The 20,643-nt window shown below is 37.6% G+C and overlaps 1 protein-coding gene across 3 annotated transcripts in view; it reads right to left on the reverse strand.

Moving 5' to 3' along the window:
* Positions 1-421: 421 nt before the first annotated feature.
* WFS1 (wolframin ER transmembrane glycoprotein) overlaps positions 422-20,643 on the reverse strand; it is a 62,015-nt gene continuing 41,793 nt past the window's right edge. For all 3 annotated transcript variants that reach the window (XM_074587573.1, XM_074587574.1, XM_074587575.1), the window contains 6 exons: positions 14,096-14,178; positions 10,366-10,510; positions 9,400-9,570; positions 8,686-8,766; positions 4,782-4,927; positions 422-3,147 (listed from right to left, as the gene is read on the reverse strand). In XM_074587573.1, coding sequence (XP_074443674.1) covers positions 1,339-3,147; positions 4,782-4,927; positions 8,686-8,766; positions 9,400-9,570; positions 10,366-10,510; positions 14,096-14,178 — 2,435 coding nt within the window. In that variant the 3' untranslated portion in view covers positions 422-1,338. The remainder of the gene's footprint in view (positions 3,148-4,781; positions 4,928-8,685; positions 8,767-9,399; positions 9,571-10,365; positions 10,511-14,095; positions 14,179-20,643) is intronic.

Genomic DNA, 20,643 nt, shown 5'->3' on the forward strand with positions numbered 1-20,643 from the left:
GAGTGCAGCCAGGTGCCTCATTTTCCCCAAACCTTCCCCTTCTCTATCAAGAGTTTCCACTGATAATGGTCCACCCTGCCCCAACCCCCCAGTGACGACATACGCAAAGGCAAGTAGGACCTAATAATGCACCATCAGTGGAAGAGCAGCCAGGGAAACAGCGTGATGGATCTGCGAAACACTGTCATCCAATGGTCAAAAAAGGTAGTAAGTCCCAGTGAAAGCAGGGGTAAGGAGCACATCTAGATTTCACAGCTACAAAAACTTCACCTGGTGTACTCCAATTTTACTGATAGCTTGAAATAATGTGAAGTACAACTGCAAGTATCTCAGATCTAAAAATTTTAAACATTCCAAATGGTATTTTTCAGTCAAAGTTGTTATCAGTGCAACATAAACGACTGCTCACAATACCAAAGCATAATGAACAAATGTTGTACCCGTTTAATTCAAGTTTGTATCAAGTTTATTTGCACAATACAAACCGTTATACAAACTTACTATTTCAGTTTCCACTGCAGATTTTTAGGTACTATTTTCAGTTGCTTTGGCTTGTCCATTACCATCTCAATACCAGCCTTGCTCTCTGGTGCTTGTCCTTCACACTCCAGCATGGATTATATTGTAGTGTCATATATGTAGCTATCATAACCAATCAGAACAAACAGAATATTTTGTACAGAATATTTAATGCAAAATGGAAGCTTGAGGACTTTTTACAACCTTGCTGGGGTGTGAACTGGTGTGCCCTTCCAAAAAAAACAAAACGAAACCAAACCATTAAAGTCACTATCTTCTGGACAAATAGTGAAACAGTAAGTTCTGTAGGCAGATATCACCACGAGGTACTGACTATAAGATCACTTTTTTTTTTTCTAGAAAACACCAAATAAATACAAGCAACATATGCAACATAAGCTGTTGTCAGCTACCTATTCTAAGTCATACCTGTGAAAATACAAATGGGCACGTTGTGAATATTTAAAGAGTAAAGTGCTTTTAACATCGAGCAATGAATGCATCTAAGTGTCGTACCACAGGCAAATATATATCCATTTTGGACAAAACAGTCTCCATGCAATTAGTCAGCAGCAACCTCCTGCATTCATTTACGATACTAGACTAGTATATATTACTTCAGTCATACAGGGTTTAAAGTCAGGATACGGTGTGTACACTTATAAAACTCAGCCAATGCTCTACATCAGCATACATTTTGAGCATTGCTACAGCAAGGTGGTGTTTTGTTTTTTTTCCCCCTCCTTTTAAGCAGCCAAACCTTTGGTAGTGTAAATGCAGCGTACACTGAAGATACCACTGAACCAATACAAGAACTCATTATGCAGCTGACAGGAATGGGAAGAAGAAAAAATCAAAAGCAAATTTAATGGCTTTATGCACTGTGCTCCTCCAGTCATGCTCTATTTTCACATGCCTTCCTGCAGGTAAGAGTTTAGACATGCAATTCAAGCAAGTGATTGCTTTCAGTTCAAAGACAGGCCATTTACTGCCAAGACGACCCTCCAGAATTGTGCTGAATTCAATTATGCTTCCTTGCCTCAAGTTCAACAACACTTTTTTAAACTCATTGCTTGCCTTCAGCACAATATCTTTGGTTATATCATCCTCCTCTATAGACTTGGTTCCATTTTTGCTACTGAAAGGCATGCCCACAGTTATTTCAAATTTGTACCGATCAAACATTTTCATGTGGCAGTTATGCTTTGTCAAATACTTGAGACGACACAATTCTTCCTCCTCCAGCGTAACATTTTTGGGGTCACAAAGAGGGTAGGTTTCACCATACAAGCATCTCATCCAATCGCCAATAAAAAGTGGAAGCATATTTATTGCAGATTCTGCACTATTGTCGATTTCCGTGACACGCACATACTTGAACCGCCCAGTCCATGTCACTCTGTGTCCTTCCAGGTGACTACATAAAATCTGAGTACGTGCCATGTTAGTCTCCTTCCAAGACCGGGGTCCGCAGAGGAAAGCATACTGATTCCATGTCAAGGTGGAGTTGTAAACTTTCATTCCCTCTGATCGATACACATAGAACCAACAGAACAACACTACGGCTGTAATCCACACCAGAATGAGTTTCACAATCGAGCTTCGAGTGAGGGATTTAACCATTTCAACCACAGAGAAGTTAACCTTCGTCCACCATCGCAAGAGCAAAGGAACAGCACACAAAACCAGAGTCACTACAATTTTCACAAGCTCCAGAGACACAAACCACTTAATGAAATGGATAAGACACATCAGTGCGATGCCTACACCTAGCACTGGGAGCGCAAAGAGAAACAGAAAATAACCGATTGATGCACGCACAAGCCCAATGCCAGAGGACTCCCGCAGAATGACCACAGAGAGTTCGCACCACATGAAGCAGACCAGATACGGGACCAGGTAGCAGTAGGTGCCTTTGAAGTTCCGTAGTTGTGCCATTCTAAAGAAAAGATAGAACAAGTACAGAAACAGAAGGCATGGGATGCTTACGTTTATCACAAAGAAATGGCCTACAGGAACAGTAAAGAAGGTTTTACCTAAGAATTTCAAGTAGCCAAAATTCCCAGGCAATACCTGCAATAGAGATAAGCAACCTGCTGCTATCTCAGTCATTAATGCTCTTCGTGTGTAAGGTTCTGCACATGTGCTTAAACTCATGTAACTTGTCACTGTGAAGAAAACCGAGACGGTAGCTATCTCTGAGCATGGTATACAATCTTTGCTTGCTATAGGGAAGGAAAAAATGACAAAGAATACCGAGAGTAAAAAATAAATGTATGGCTCTAAGTGATTCCATCCAAAGTTCACCTCAGCTTGCTCAACATCTAGGTTGGGTTCAAACCGAAGCAGTAAGTCAGTCAAAGCGCGGAAGTTTTCCCAAGCCTTACTGTCCTGAAAGACTTTCAGTGTGCAAATCACCATAGAAATGAAGGACAAATAGAATATGACTAATGGAATAATGAAGGCAAAAAAATCAATTGTCAGATTACTGATGATGAAGAAAAAGATGAGAGCATTGATATGGTGAGTTGGAACAATGGTGGACAGCCAATGCATTCCTGCCTTTGATGCAATATCTATAAGGTATTCTTTAATTTCCATAATGGCATGAAGCGGATATTTTACAACCTGGAAAGAGAGAAAGAAGAATTTTATTTATGAGCATTTTCATATCTTTACATCAGATATTCTTAGCTGAAGCAGCAGCAGTCAGTTGTCTAACCTCAGCTGACATGAAGAGATTTATATTTCAGACAAATGTTGCCAATAAAATGAGATTACTTTGTCTGAGATTATTAGCTCTATTTTGATTAATTCAGTCAGATGAAGCTCAGAGGCGATTTTGATTTCAGGAAAGATGTATTTCATTACCTTTGACACATACAATTAAATGGCTTCCTAGTCAAATACTCTGCTCCGCTAACTTCATACCGAAGATAAACTACACAGCTGCAGTCCTGTACTGTCTTAAGTCATTACTTGAGCTGTGAGTACTGCAGCTTTAAAGCACTTAACTGTCACTGTTTTGCAAGGACTATGCTATACCTTCTGATATGCATATACACTACAGGAAGTGGTGTATATAATTCATATGCACTAACAGGAAGTCTTTACAGCTATAGTTTATCTTTAAAACAATTCCTCCCAAACACCTAGGGATGCAGCTGTCAAAATCTGGTTTGGAAGCAGCAGAAATATCTTTAACTATAATTACTACATGTTTATGGATTCTTTTAACCCCACAACAGTAACCGTAGAGGATTTAAAAATTCTACCTATCCCATGCGCCATTTTCCAATACAGTCACCAGACAACAGTGGAACTGCTGAATCAAATCCTCTCCTTATGGCCAACAACACACTTTACACAAGACCAATGAAAAGGTCCAGGATTTTTCAAACACATGTTGCATCTGCACATCAGATGCTGCAAACAATCTTCCTTCCCCCATAAAAAGATAGTTTTTATGTTTTTCCCAGAACTTATGCTTTTATAGTAATTAGTTCAAGGAAAAGGCTAAGAATGCTTCAGCAAAGATGTCTGTGTTTTTCATGAACGCATCTCCTTCAGAATATTAGTTATCCAAAGACTGGAAAGAGATACCCCACTCAACCTGCCCCCCCCGCTTTTTTTCCCCACCCCTCCATATGACACTGGGGACAACAAAATTACAACAATTATAACAAAAACAAAACTCTCACATCAGCAGCTAGAAACGCCCTTGCCTGAAACTTTCAACTATCTTGCTTGAAATTTACACCAGTATTGAATGGACGCACCTTAATTTTCCCTTCTCCTTTCACTACCTAGAAGAGTATCTATACAGAAAAATCACTAACAGCAAATTCCACTATTCTTGAATTCCTTCATAACAGAACCTTTTCACACCTTGAGGCTATGGATAATTTTTCCCACCTGCTTGCTCCTGTTTAAGTACGAAAGATATGAAGCATATAACATCTATAATTAAAAAAATACAGCAGTTATGATAGGGACATTTAAATTCTCACTGAAATGTAATGAAGGTAGACTGCCCTCTGTGAGGGAAAATCGTTATCCCTTTTTCTTAAATATATGCCTCATATACATGAAACTGTAAACTTATAGGTGAAGTCCAAAAAGAAATGATATCAAGAATTCTTGTAGTGACCTATATAGACTAAACCTCAGCTTTGAGAGTCAAATGCAAGTCACCTCCATCTTGTCTGAAATGCGTGACTTAAGAGCTTTTCAACATAACCTGTTCAGTATTGTCTTTTTACCTTCAGTCGCAGGGGTAACTCTTCAGGAGTCTTCCCTGCCAATTCGTCGTCTTCCTCTTCCTGCATAATCAGGTTAGATGGGATGATTCCCTTTGCATACTTCTTGGTAATTTCAACAAAGTCATCCAAAGCAATAAATTTTTTAGCTAAAAGATAAAATGAAGACTTTGAGTAAACAGTATCACTACAACACTGTACAGATTATGAGTTGGAATTTTCTTTCCTGGTATTAAAGATGAGCTACTCTGGGCCTCAAAAACTGAACTACTGACAACACAGGCTTACCTTGCAACTTGTTCTGAAATCTGTGCTGAAAACAAGCTGCTTGTTCCAGCAGTATATGACTACTCTAAATCTTGCCAGACCAGCAGGTAAGTTTATATTATCAGTACGCAGGAGCACAGAGTGAGAGAGAGTAGTGTATCTGCAAGTATTCCAAGGAAAAAAAAAGACTACTGGATTAGGTCACACAGTTTTAAATCAGAAGTTATTATATCTTTCGTTACTTCTAGAGAGAAATCTTTAACTAGAAGCCACATTGAAAATAAAGGATTGTACAGGAATAGCAATGAATTATCTGTACTTTATTAACTGGAAAACTGGCTTTTGATTTGGCATTTAACAGTCCTTTTTCTGAGTTCAGAAGTTACACACATAATTATGGGAAACGCCCAATTATTCATATCTACAAGACTAAATACAGATTACTTACAGTGTATTAATTTAATGCGCTATGTGGCTATACAAACTGTATCAACTGTGATCTAAGCCAGATAGCCAGCAACAGAATATACTTTGCGCAGTTGTACACAGAGACAAAATTTATCACTCTGCCCTGGAAGATCCTTATCCCCCCCTCTGAGTAGAAGGGAGGCAAGAGGTTACTTCCGAAAACTCTAGGGATGCTGTAAGACAGAAGATGATTTATATGCTGCTTCAGTCTCTTTTCACAGCCTTACATTAGCATGGATTAGCTAGTTTCTATGGCAGACAAGCTTGATGTCATTTGTAAAGGAGGATAATTAACGGCAACCTTTTGCTATACACTAAAGCAAGTGACATTGCTGTAGATAGAAAGAGTTCTGAATGACAAAAATCTGTAACACACCTCCTACACAGTAAGTTTAGCTAGTCAGCTGATACAAGGATATGAAAGCTGGACTGCTTAATACTAATTCAAGATTTTAAAGAGAAAGAAAACTGAACAGCTTCAATAAATTCTAAATCAGAGGATCAGTGGGTTTGAGCCTACTATTTTTTAATTTAAAAAAAATGCTACATTTACAGAAGTTTACATATAAATAAATCAGCATTGAAAATACTGTAGATACAGAACAAAATAAAGTATTTGTGTCAAGATAGCTGCTACGGGGATGCTAAAAGAATTCAACAGAAAAACAGTTTTTGCTTTAATCTCGCAACATGGATGTTGCCTTTTGCTTGAACTTGTGTTTTTATTTTTTCCCCCCTCATTACATGAACCCATATGTCCCACAAAATACCATCTGACATGCCTCCCAAGAAACAATAAAGGATTTATTTTTGCTAACTATTCTTATCATTCACAGGCTGTAAGGCAACAGAAAGAAATCAGTGAGCCTCCTTAGCTGTCTTGGTGCAGTTCAGATCAAGCCTAATACCAAATGTGTCATCTATACTTCTTGTCTTATTGTGATAATATATAGAGTGGTAAGACAATCTTTTTGGTGTGGAATGAGCATAGTTAGAACCTCACAAAAATTCCTTAATGGCACTTTTACAGGATGGTGGCACATCCAGAGAGGGAAGGAGTTATCAACTTACTATGTATAGATGGCCTATCAAATGTAATGACATGTACACTCTCAAGCATGCAACAACTGTCCATCGACAATACCAGCTCTAATCTTCTGTTTATACCTCCACTAAGGATAGCCCAGATCAGATATCTGCAAATTATCTTCCAAGTATTGGCAATGTATAAAACTGAAGGAAGAATCTCCCGCTGGCAAGATAAATGGAGAAACTCAGAAGATCAGAGAAGTAAATGCTGGGGAGTAACAGCTGTCTTGTTCAGCTATGAAGAGATAAAAGCTCTCTAGAGAAGGGCGAACAGCTTAACTCCTACTTTAAGTGTTTGATGAAAACTTTTCGTTTTTAAATGTTATTAGTATTTTGTCACCCAAGTGTCTCTTAAATTGATGTAAAACACGTATGTTGTAGATTGTACTTTATTATTCATAGATTTTTTTTCTTCAATTTGGTTATGACAAATTCCCCTGCCTCCCCCATCCACCGTAGAAAAAGAAAAATATGCACATCAATTTCTGCCTACGCTTACATGTAGGTTCATTTACTCTCCTGTTATTTTATCTGCCATTTAAGCCTTCCAAAAAAAAAAAATAAAAAATTGCCAGTTCCTTTTCTGACACCCTTTGAATTACTGAAGAATTGAGAACAAAATGACTTGCTTTGCACTCACGCTCTATCGGCACGTGCCAGTTCAGCTAAGGGATGGAAAGAACACTAGTGTCATCCCTTAAGCACCAATGGAACGTAGCTCCAATGAACCCAGATACAACTTTGTTACGATACAATTAGCAGACCATGAAACACAACAGTCTTACCCTTGAACGACTATTTCTAGCTTTCCAGAAGTGGCAAAGAGTTGTAAGAACAGCTGTTCTTACTCTCACCAAAGTTTTTATAGGACCAGAAGCTTAGTCTCCTAAATACTATTTCTCCCATCACCTACTCCCTAACTCGTACACACAGGCACGCATCCCTCCTCTTTTACTTCTGTGAAAGTTAATGTGAAACTGAAATGCTCCACTCTTCTTAGGAATGTTATTTTCAGAAGTCACCTGTGTAACAAACACAATCCTTGAAGGTAAAGGCCAAACTGACCTAATGAAATGTAAATCTAATCTTTCAAGGAGCTTAAACCTGCAACCCCCTAGATTTGGCTCACTAATCCACATAAAACGATTTAGTTACACGTATTCTCAACTACAGATGTATTAGTAAGTAACATGCTTTGTGACATTTTAAAGTGCTCTTCAAGAACTGATCTAAATTGCACATGAACTATTTCATAAGACCTGCTGCATTTCAAGAAAGTGAGATTTTTTCCCCCCACAATGATTAATTGAACCTTATGTTAGATAACATTCTTGAAAAACTACACATGCTGCTTGTAGTTCATTTTCTTAATTTAACAATTTGACTTTCCTCCTGAAGGCTCAGCAGCATATCAGCATTTCTTAGGTATGCGAGGCTAGGCAGAATTTTATTTCAATTCCAAGACCCCACCATATCTTAGAAAACTCACAGATTTAGGTCTACAAGTCTGATCCTGTGTGTGTTGAGCGGTTTAATTCTCCCCACTATATGAACTAAGCTGACCCTAAGTTATGAAAGAAATATCTTGGTGCATCTTTCCTATATCAATGCTTGAACAAATATGAAAAGACAAACATTAATTATAAGGCAATGGCAAACAGAAGCAAGGCAAATAGAATGAAGGATCTGTCTGCATTAAATGGTTTCATAATTAGTTCCCTTTATTGTAATCAGAAAGCTTACTACAGTTCAGAACTAAAAAAAAAGATTATTGAAAGTGCAAAATTTTTTTTGCTGAATAGACTGGTAAGTGCTGAAAGGACAAGAATATAAATACAACAAATGACACGCAAACTCCTTTTAGTATACTAATCACTGACAATTTGATTGTAATGGTGATGTCTTCGGTGAGTTCACATGCAGATCAGTTATTTATCTTGCACATATAATAAATTGACACTATTAGTTTATAGCAATCCAAACTTGTTATAAAGTCTTACCTCTGGCAGCACAAAATTGCTTAGCAAAACAAAATAGAAACCAAAACCACAGGCGAAGATTGAAAACAGCAGCATGCACTTACATTCACTGCTCACTAATCGCTCCAGCATTCTTCTCTGCTTCTGCACCGACTTTGGGACGGGGCCAGGTTGCTTCTCACCATCTGGTTCAATAACAGAAGTTTATGGAAAGTCAAAGCAGTCAATTAAAGTGATCAAACAATAACTGGAATGTTCTTTAAGCTGCGATATCTGGAGAATGGTACCTCTTCAAAGTCAGGAAGAGACAAATATACCTATAAACAGGTAAGAGGTGGCTATATAGCTTTCTGTATTCCTATTACTTTATTAGAAAAGGCATTGACATAGCTAACACATACTGACATAATGGTGGAGTGAGCCAGGCATCTTGAAGACTAGGTTTGTAAATTGAAATATCTAGTAAGATATCATCAGGATGCTGTTAAGGAAAAAAGTCAAAGCCATAAAAGATTTATTTTCCAAGGACAGCAAGTGTCAAATGAAGATATTTTTAATACTTGGTCGCTTGTATGAGTGCTTAACGGAATTACAACTTAAAGCAAGAGTTGGCGGGCCTTTTTGAACTAATTTTATTGGTCCAGAGAACACAGTATTAAAAGAGACTTACAGTTGTTAACATTGTTACTTTTTCTTAAGTACGTCATACATTTACTTTTATCTCGTGTCTGATTGTTTATAGAATCTTTAACTTTCTTGCTGTATTCTGCTTGTAAGTATGTATTTTACCAATACCGTAAATCAGTTCATAAACAAACCTTCATTGTCAACTTGCCCAACGTTTTCCAGCAGTTCAGAAACTGCTAATTGCTTCTTCTTTTTTGGGTTTAATTTCCAATACATGACTAAGGCAGCTTTCCTCACAGCTCTCTCCAAATCAGTCTCAGATGATAATTTTTTCACTTCTTGCTCGTTCTCAGAAGTGATGCCTCAAGAAAAGAAAAAAAAAACATTATATACTATTATCCCACACCCATGCAGAAATGACACAGTTGCCCACAACTTATTTTTCTCAGTTTAGTCCGAAACTTCTCAAGTTTCATTCACATCTAGAGTAAATTACTCAAATGCCCTTCTGTCCCCTTTGCTTATCACAATCTAATCACATTGCTTAACTTTAAACTGTGCTCCAAAGACTGCACAAGACACTTTATGTCTTGCTTCAACTTTTGAAGTACAGCAGTTCAGGCAAAAGGTGGTATGGATGCGCATGTGACATGTAAAAGTCAGCAAGAATTTAGTGAAAGGGTATTTTTAGTTTCTTTTTTTCTTTAAATAAGAGTTCAGATAGTTGGCAGATGTGAGGACACCATTCCAAGCGTGGGAAGTAGCATGAAGGAAGTGAAAAAGACCAATTAAGAGAAAGGTTGCAGAGGGGCAAAGAATGAAACAACATCAGATATGTAGGCGGTGTGTGGTTATGTATGACCTTCATGGTCAAAGAAAAGAAACTTCAATGAAAGGTGGGGAAGAGAAGAACAATCATGAATTCCATGAAGAAATTGAAGCAAGTAATGAATATAAATGCTTTTATGAGTAGTATCAGTAATTAATGCTTTTTAAATTACCTATTTGAACAGGCTGAGGCTGTCAGGAACTACTCCTGTAATCTTGCCATGAACATTCCCATTGTATTTTAACCCCTCTTTTCAGTGTTAAAACGAATGTAGCGTTATTTCAGATAAAGTGGGAAGTGCAAGTAAAATGTCTCAGAGAACCCATACCTCTTCTGTCTGCCAGGCATCTACGCAGCAGTTTGACAGCTTCTCTTCGACCTTGCTTAGCAGCAAGGATGAACCAGTCAACCGCACTACAATTGTTAAGTTCTTCATCCTGCTCTTCTGCTAATCTTAAGAAGTGTTTCCCCACCTAAAATAAGACGGGAACAGAATTCCTTCAGTTACTTAAATATACTCTACTGTCTGTCTCTGTCCTCCCACCCCCTGTAACTCAACTAGAATAAATTCTCTCTGAACACAAGGTCAAAACATTTGCTCCTAGCACTAAAGAACATAGCTGTAAGTCGATCTTCTTCAGGGAAAGATCAGTTTCCAGAACTGGAAGCAAGAAGGAATTGCAACACATTTGGCCAGGTCAATGAATTAGTTGCTGCTGGTCTTCGGACATTTAGCAGGATCAGGTAAAGCTCAGTGTTAAAAGTTTTCTTGAATTCTATGTTTTCTTGAATTCTTTTCCTCCTATGACGATACTCAGACAACACTGTTATCCTCATTTCAGAAACACAAAAATTAAGTGCAATAACCTGGTACCACTGACATTCAGAAATTCAGATGAAGTTATTGACAAAGGGCCTGACATAGAAGGAGACTTCAGCAGTGAAAACCCTGACTCATAGCAGTTTAGCCATTGAAGGGCAAAGCAAATTAATTAGTGAATGGAATAAAACTAATACTGCTTATGCATCACACAAATTAAGTGAAATACCCTGTAGAAATTCTCCTATTCAGGATTACAGAAATTATCGAGCAGTTGCCTGTATTACTGTTTTACGGATAATAAAACACACTACCTTCTTTCTTCCTTCTATAAAACCAAACTATATGATAATATCCTAGCAAATATATTTATGCAATAGCATGAAACACTTCTGCTTATCATAGGAAAGGAATATGCTTATCATAGAAAGGAATTGCTTGAACAAGTTACATGGTAAATAACATCCTCTGACAAGAACAGCTGTTTCTTGAGCATGTTTATATTTATAGCCATTTAAATTTTGAGCAAAGCTTCAAGAGCAGTGACACTTAATGACGCAGCTCTTAGGTTTGTAAGGATCTCTTGGATATAGAAACTCATATCGCAACATTAACTAGCAGATTTTGGAATTAATCATATTGCACAAGGCTACTGCACAAGCAAAACGAAAGTGTGTCACCTGTTTTGTGATAGAAGTGTTTTTTGGTTTGCCTGTGGGGTTTTTTTTGTGTTTAGCTATTTTTGTTGTTGTTGTTGTTTGAGGTTTTTCAGTGGGGCTGAGGGTGATTTTTTGGTGTGGTTGTTGTTGTTGTTGTTGTCCCCCGTCCCCCCCCTTAAATTCAGCATTAAGATTTAATCATCTATGCCCTCCAAAAAAAACCTACAGAAGCCACCTCTGAAATCTGAGCAACCAGAAAGTATTTTTCCTTTATTTTGATTATAAAATTACAAGCTTTTGTGTATGTTAAAAATTTTGGTAGCAAAAAACCCGCCTCCACAACAGGAGGTTCCTGTTATTTTCCATAACAAACATCAAGACTTTCCATGAAATACTACTGGAAAGTCTACCACCTCTCTTGCTAACAAGCCACCATGCAACACTGTGCAACAGCCACCTTCCTCTGTCAGAGCAAAGCTCCTACATGGAAGCACCTGAAGATGGCTGCAAAGCTCCAGCCCACAGCAGTCAAAGGAGGAAGAGCTGATGGGAAAAGGCATTAACCTCAGATTTGTCATTTAAACAATGAGATATTCTCTTCCATGAGCTAAAACTGTGAAATGAAGTCATAGTTGGTAATGCCTTAACACAGATCTTCATACTGTACTTCTCCAAAGGTTGCTTTCACCTGTGAGCTTTGCTGACCAAGGCATTTATCTCGAGCAGTCCCCTTGCAGAGATCCTCCGGTGAAGACACAGAGCTGCCTTTTCTCCATTACAGAATTCCAGCTGTGGGCGTCTCATTTACATAATTGCTGCACAGTTATTTCTCAATAAAGAAACTACATAAAGCTACAGTAATACAGGTTGACAGCCACTCAGGGTGCATTTATTTCCATAGTCATAGCAGGGTTATTTTTGAATAAACTCATAGTAATAACTACAAGTCAGTGAACCAAGTGATTTCGTGTGTTTGACTTTGTAATTGTTAGCAAACAGCACAACAGTGCCATCTCAGCTTCTCATTCTTACTCCTACAAAGGTAAGAAATAAAACCAGATTTTTTAACTGATTCTAAAGGGACATATTCAACAATGGAGAAGAAATCATTTTTTTTAGGGTTTTAAAACTAAAAGTTAACTCCCTCTCCACAAGTCACAAGCAATTTGATTGCACAGAAAAGAAACAACTGTATTTGGGGTTCCTTGTCAGGCAGTCAATTTATCCTGAGTGTATATGAAACAAAATTATATGCTGGATCTCTTTATGAAAAGAATCCTATCATTCCATGGGAATAGAAAGTGTACACAGTTAAACAGCTAAAGGAAGGGAGTACAGGTGGAATGAATTGAGAAGGATAAAAAAATAATATATTATCTATACATGTATCTATGCATGCAACATAGGCTTAGATTACATAAGGTATTTCTTACGCAACTGAAAGTTATACCCTGAAAGAATATCTATGGGGTTTGCTTTCTTTTGTGTGGAGGAATAGAGCCAAAATGTGTATTTTATAGTCCCTCAAGGCTAAAGCTTCATCCTCTGCAAAGCCACCGGCTGTTTCAAAGGTGAGGAATTTGGTACTCTCGGGTTACAACTCCAAGGACAACCTGCCCCTCAAACAAGTTGCAATGGAGCGTGGGATAGAGCCTGGCATTACCATATTTTTTTTGTTATTTTTTAAAGCCACCTTTAAAAGCATTACTTTCCAATCCCCACCTTTTTATTTGCAAAAAGACTTGTGATCCTTGGGGAAAAACCCAAACCACACCAAGCATGCAGCAGACCATAACCATTCCCTTTTGCCATCAAAGCTGGAGCTGGAGAAGAATGTTCAAGCAAAACAATAGTCAAGTTAAATGCGAATTAAACCCCTTCTAAACAATTTTAAGCTATTTATACTAGACCAATACACCAGACAATGGAATGCAGTAGAAAACTGGTACCATTTTTCTAAAACCCAAGGGACACCTGAAGTGCTAACACATACAGGGACAGAACTGCCATTATTAATTTGATTATATCTGCTATCACACAACTAAACATAGCTAATTTCAATAGAGAAGGAGGGGCTTCTTTTCTAAAATGTGTTAATTCAACAGAGAAAGGGTCTAAGAGCAAAACATCAACAAATCTCTGTTACTCCTGAAGTATCTCAATGGCAGTTTCTTCCACAGAGTCCATCCCCTGAGTCCTGGTATCTTTTTGTATATAGTGCAGTGCTGAACCAACAGCGTTTAATAGTCCCTTATCTGCACACCTCCACCAGTAACTCTTTGGCACATACTTTTAAAAAAAACAAAAAGCAGTTCTGTACCTTCTCCATGCTCTCAGCCTACCCTCCTCATTTTCATGTGTCCTAAAGGCTTACTCAAGAGTCGGACCTGAAGCCAGTAACACTCCCAAGCAAGCTGCATTTCTCAAGGCGGAGAAACCATCTGGCATCACCTTTCTTTGAATAGTTTAAGATCAAAACAGACAGTTCAAGTAAAGAAGAGATAATAGTTCTACAGCAGGCAGTGCTATTTTTGGAATTAAGAGCAAACAAGACTTGACAAAGCACATATAAAAGTTACCTCCGTTTGTGCTTTTGGTTCTCCAGCTTTGGCCCTCTCGAGCAGTTCCTCAAAGAGCACTTCAGGTTCTTCCTTCATGCCCTCTATAAATTAATTTGATAAAGAAAATTGTTTACTAGTAATATTTGAAAGTATTTTATATATTATTGATATATGTGGTTGAAGAATTAAAGGATCATATCTAAAAAAACCCAAGTGTTTTGCAAGAACAGTGGAAATTAATACATTACAATATTTACACTCCATCTCAGTGTTACACCTCAGCATATTTACCACTACTTGTTATTTGGTACCTGCCACAGGATGACACATAAAGTTCACATTTTCTCATTTACTTCCAAAGGATTAATTTCTCAATAGAGAGTATTCATTACGATAAATATGAGCACATGTGGAACATGCAGTATGGATCTGCTTTTGTACTATGACCATTCTTATTTGTGATAGCACTCCAGTCTTTCACCTGGCAGCCTCTTTATTTAGTAGTGAAGCCTCTTCAAGAGTTTTGAAAAAATAACCTGCCTTTAAAACACGTCCAGTATATCTGAAAGCTCAATTCCTCAGTCTTGGGAGTACACAGAAACACACAGTACGCAGAAACAAAGAACCATTATAAACCTGTTTTGTGTCCTGCTTCACACTGGCACCTTATTTTTTTCTTCTTTCCCATGTAGTGTACACATACAGATGTAAACAATTTTTTTTCCCCTCCAAAAGCATCATATTGCTCCACCAGTCAATTGTAAAGAAAAAGAATAATCTTCAGAGCTTTATCTGACATCCAGTGTTTGTAAGCATCACGCTGCATGCCACTTGATGAATGGAATTTAACGGAAAAGCTGACAGAGGCTAGAACTGATACTTATAATGAGAAGATTTCTCATAAATTAGTTTGGAAGAGTTTTAAAAAGAAAAGTCAATACAGCTTGTATGCTTTGAGTTGGATGGGTAAGGTCAACAGATCACTGATGCAGAATAACAGCTTTACCAGTCAACCTAGAATTGTAGTTAGAAAGGAAGATCCAAACTCAAGAGCAAGCACCAAAGCTTGACCCGTATGTATCACATTACCCCACAAGGTGACCAAACACACTGTGATGCTTGGTAGATACATATTGAGGGCACAAACAGCATGAGAGAGTACAGTTAGGAAGCAAAGTTTCCAAACGTAGGAAACCATCTGAAACAAGCTTTCTCAGAAGCTTTCTGGCATCTGCTCCAAGTTACAGATTTCAGCCTCTCCCTAATAACACAAGAAGCTGGCGGGCAGCCCCACTAGCTGAGGTGCCATTTAGTATCAGCTCTTTTTCAAGTGGTGGGAGGAAGGAAGAAATGAACCCGATTCCAAATAATCTCCCAAAGAACAGGGCTACTTACATTCTTTAACATCCCTGGTACTGGGACTATTTCCAGACAAGAACAGGCTACAAGCCAATGCTTTCATTAAAATGGATGTATTTTAACAAGAGCAAACCATGAAGTAAGTTTTCTCCATCACCATGCCACAGTTTTGTCTGCCAAGCTCCACTTGGAAAAAATACTAATGCCAGATTGTAACATGTTGTCTGGCTAAACAAGGCACGTAATGAAAAATAATTTTCATTTAGTACTCGGTCTTTTCAGAAAGCTGTAAAAATATTATTGTAAAATAGGCAAACAGCATCCCAGCAAAATTAACCACTTAATCTCCTTGCTCTGATATATAACCAACAGGATTGAATTCTAAACAAGTCAGAAGCCTGCTTTCCAGATGGCACCGCTCACACCAACAGACATCACTCAGGGGCTTTCTGCTTACAATAAACAAGAAGTTACAGGAAAGAGCATACTGTTTGAAAGAAACATAATATTAATCCGTCTACCCCACCCAAACGAAAAGAGTTGGGCAAGGCAATACTTTTGTGTTTCTTCCTGTGCTTTCACATTCATTAGCTTACTTGGCATCAAGACTTCTGCAGCAACAGTCTTGGCTATGGATTATTTTTTTTCTGTTCAGGTTTTTCTCCATGTTGAGAAGAGACCACCACAAATATTTCACTGGTTCTCTGTGTAAACCAATACAGGAGGCATCCTTCAGAAGTTACTATTTGATAATTAAGTGCAATTTACACACATAAAAAGCAAACTATATAAAGCAGTTTAATAAATTGATATAAGCCCTGATAAGAAGGGTGGTTGTCTTGCAACTTATACAGACAAAGCTGCTTCCTTTCTCTCCTGCTCCGCTCCCAGATACAGGAGCGTGGCATGGCTCTGACCCCTTCCGTCTCTTGCTCAGATGAATGTCTGTTAGATAAGAACACTTATTACAATAGAAAGCTGTAAAGCATTCCCAATGCTTCTTCATCACCAGGATATAGTTACTTTATTGTAATTACATTGCAGACTAACATGTAAATAATGTTTTTTGCAAAGATGTTAAAAAAAAAAAGCAAAACTAAGAATGTGTAGCCTTATGTTCCAACTACCACCTTCACTGAGAAAAGAAAATAAAATGAGCTGGTACTGCAGGCAAACTTGTTGAAATGTTTGTTCTAACAGAGCTGACTGCCAGGGGAAAGAAAACCTTCCTGCTGTTATTTTCAACCTACTGCCCTGTCCCTCCTGCGTGGTTATCACTTCTATGTACTCTCACATCTGACCTATAAATATAAGATAGTTAATTAAAATTGTGTCTGTGGGTTGGTTCTGTAGTTGTAGGGCAAGAGCAGAAGAGCAGGTTGTGTGTTTTCAAGATCAAATTTAGAATAGCTTACTATCGCAGTGTTCCCATAACCAGCAATATTTTTCCTTTGCTTAAAGGATAAGCAAGAGGCTAACTGAAAGGATAAAGCATGAATGACTCCAGTTTCATGGCTGCCTTATCAATTTACTTTCTCACAAACTATTTAGGTCAGTCTCTGAAGGTATAAGGTCCAAAATGTAGTAAACGTGTTTTGGAACAAGGGTGGACAACACACTTTCTTTCAATTCAGCTCAACAGTAGAACAAGCACTACACAAGAGTAAATGCACCCACCATAAAAATACAATAAAAAGTGGTGATCTATAACTTATCACCCTTGTTCTTAAGTGTGTTTTTTGTTAGAAAATGTCTTGATGTGTATTCCTCCCACATAACAGTACTGCAGTGGAAATGCTGTCAGTAGAAGCTTTTATTTTCCAGCTTTCCTAAAAACTCATGTCTATTTAATGTCAAATTTTACTCTGTCTTGAATATAAAAATTTCCATCCAGAAGAGAGGAACATTCATCTTGCAATACTTCATGTATCTTTTATGACAATTAAAATAGACTTCACTAGCTGTTGCGTGTCAGGTGCCTTTATATAAGCCAATGAAGTCTATCAGTTATTCAAGGTTCACAAGCCCTGCAGTCATTCAAATGAAAGCAGGCTAGTGAAAGCAAGTAAGTTTTAGATTGCATGTAGCATATATATATAACTAACAAATTAAGACAGGGACATGGAAGGTGGTTAGTACTTCATATTTGGCTGTAGCTCCTACCCTGCCACCAAGACCCTGTGTAAACCTTAGTTCATCACCAGGCTACTCTGTGGTTCAGTTCCTAATTTACAAAACAAGTTAATTCTGCGTTCAGAGAGACTGGTCACTCAAATTATTTAGTGGATATTGGAACAATGACATTATTAATAAAATTTTAATGTTTTATTTTTATTATTCTGTGTGATTAAGCTTAAGATATGAAATGACCCTTTAATTTTCTCTGTTCCATTAAAAAAAAAAAGCGTGAAACAAAAAAAGATTTGTGATCTGCAAAGGATGAAGCAGATGTGTTTTGGAGTCTGCTGCGTTTATGTCCTCATACTACAGAAAGCATTTAAACCTCCAAAGGGTTGCAGAAATATCCACTTTTGAAATTCAGGCTTTTCATTTCACAGGTTAAAGCTGTCACTTAAAACCTAGTTTATTAAAGCACTTATTAAAAAAAGACTCAATACAATGAAACTGAGAAAGGTTTGTATGCATTTCACAGTCGTCTATGGCATTTACAAGAGTAAGCTAAAGCTGTGTATTATTAGCTGATAGGCTTCAAAGATGCTATCAAAACATTACTAGTCATTTCTGTTTACTAGTAAAAAGCATGTTTTGCAACTCCAGAAAAATACTCAAAATGCAGAAGTCTAAACACAGCTGTTTATATAGGTAGGCTGTAGTCAGGCTGATGAAAACTAAAGACTACTATTTACTTTCTGAAACTTTATACATTACTTTGCACATGGACATAAAGAGTTCAATTTTGAGTCCAACTTTGCTGCTATAGGCTTAAGCGGAAATTCAGCATTCATTTCAGCATTGGCAGGCATTTTTACTGTTTTTGTTAGGTTTTGACCACGAATAGGAAATGTTGCAAAAGGAAACATTTCAGTTGTTAAAAGAATACTATGTAATACTGTGTTAGAATGCAATTATTGATCCTCACCTCTGAAAATTAGCAATTAAATTGACAAAAAGGCAGCTAATCTACAGTTGGATTTAGTCCAAGTGAGACTGCAAGATGTCAGCACTTAACTTTTTATGTCACAAAAGGAAGATGCCACCATTGATATACAAGCATAATCCTCATCTTCAGACTACATCAAGGGTTAAAAATCAACAAACTCCTCAACATTCATACAAGGTTTTGAAGAATGGATTTACATAATCTAGATAAGAAATCTTTTCAGCGCAAAAGATTTTGTAGACAACCAGAGTACACTGGGGTTGTCATAAAATTTCCTTTTCAGTATTCTAGCACAAATCAATGATGGATACAGTAGATTCCTATTCTTTCTGATATCCTTCAGGTATACAACTGAAACACATCATGTGTGCATCTGTGTGACTTCCATCCATGGATTCTCAAGTATTTAAAGGCACATTAATAATAATCCTTACAGGTAAGGAAAGATTTTTAGTTATATGTAAACATGCAGAACGGATCATACACACCCAACCACCACATAAAACGACCTCAATTTTTTTTAAGTGCTCTTCTAACTGCTAGGAATCACTGCCTTAAAAAAAATAATAATCCATTAAAGCTATTTAATGCAGAGAGAGTCAATAGAGCACATACTGAATAATAACAATGTTTGTTGATTTACTTTCCTACCAACACAAACACATCAGAGCTCTCAGCAGAGTGGATTTACCCAGAACAAGAGAGTTTTAGCACCCTGCCTGCTATGTCACCACCTTGCCAGGTACACACAGCTCGCTCTTCTGGGGTCACAGCTACAGCACCTGAATTCTTCAGATAGAACAACAGGAGAAAGACCACAAACAAGGAATGCCAAAGCCAAAAATTGGTGTTTTAAAGGATCACAATCTCTCACGCCTTTTGAGCTTAACATCTTATTTGTTCACCCTGTTATCGGGGGCCAGCCACAAGACAGTTATGTTATCATGCACACAGATCAATTTTTACATAAACACAAGCTGGAACTTCCAAGTGCTTTAGTGCTTTGAACAGTGGAAATCTAATGAGAACAGGATAAAAGGAAAACTGAAAGCAGTTTCTCAGACAGAAAGTAATAATGAAGACAAAGTATTCATTTGAAACATCTAAGTTTAAAAGAAATTACAGGTTTTACAAGTGAATATTAAAGCTGCATGGAAATTCTGTTGAACAAGAGATTAATGCATTAAGCAACACCCACACTAAGTGTACAAAGGAAACCTGTATAACATACACACTTTATATGATAACGACTACAAGCATTCATTTGGGCTCAGAAAAAAAAGCGTCAGGGAGGTGCAGGAGGAGGAGGAAAAAAACCCATGTGTTGGGGAGAATAGAGGATCTGAGTTGACAAGATACGAAACAAGATTTCTGGATTGGCCTTCTCATCTTATTAGTACAGCAAGTGTTCCTGAAGTGACTGAAAATAGTCAGGAAGAGTTGAGCGTATGCACAATGTATCTGCTTTGTTCAGTCCTAGCCAGTAGCAACACACTTCCAAGCTCACTGAATAAGCACCTAAAAAAGTACACAAACATTTTTACCATTTCATGAGAAGATTTGCCACTTGTTGCAGATGAAAATTGTTAGCAAGGTGGCCCAACAAAGCACATCAAGCAACGATAAGTAATCGGATTCCCAAATGATCTTGCAAATTCTAGGGTTTGGGTTTTTTTTAAATACAGGATTTTATGTGCACTTTCCTTGATGTTTTGAACAACAAACAAAACTGAGAAAGAGCAGAGCAGCAAAAAGGTCAGACAACAGCAATTATGATATCGACGGCCTCCCAGAAAGTATCACATTCAAGAACAATAGTCATGGTAAGATTTTAGATACATTTAATAAATAACTTCATGAGATAACTAGTCAGAGAAAACAAAAGGCAGAAAACAATTTTTGCTTCTAATGGAACAATGCACAGTGCCTAGTTTCTGAGATTAGTGAGCCACTCTACTAATAGCAAGTTAGGTTTAGTACCCAGATAAGAGTGTCAGAAGCAAAAAAAATCTGCTACAGTCATATTGCAAAGCAAAGCCAGAATGAAAGAAAGAGGATAAAGAAAGTTCTTAGAAATAAGAATGTA

This window comes from Larus michahellis, chromosome 5, assembly GCF_964199755.1.
Source record: "Larus michahellis chromosome 5, bLarMic1.1, whole genome shotgun sequence".
In the NCBI taxonomy this organism is placed as follows: Eukaryota; Metazoa; Chordata; class Aves; order Charadriiformes; family Laridae; genus Larus; species Larus michahellis.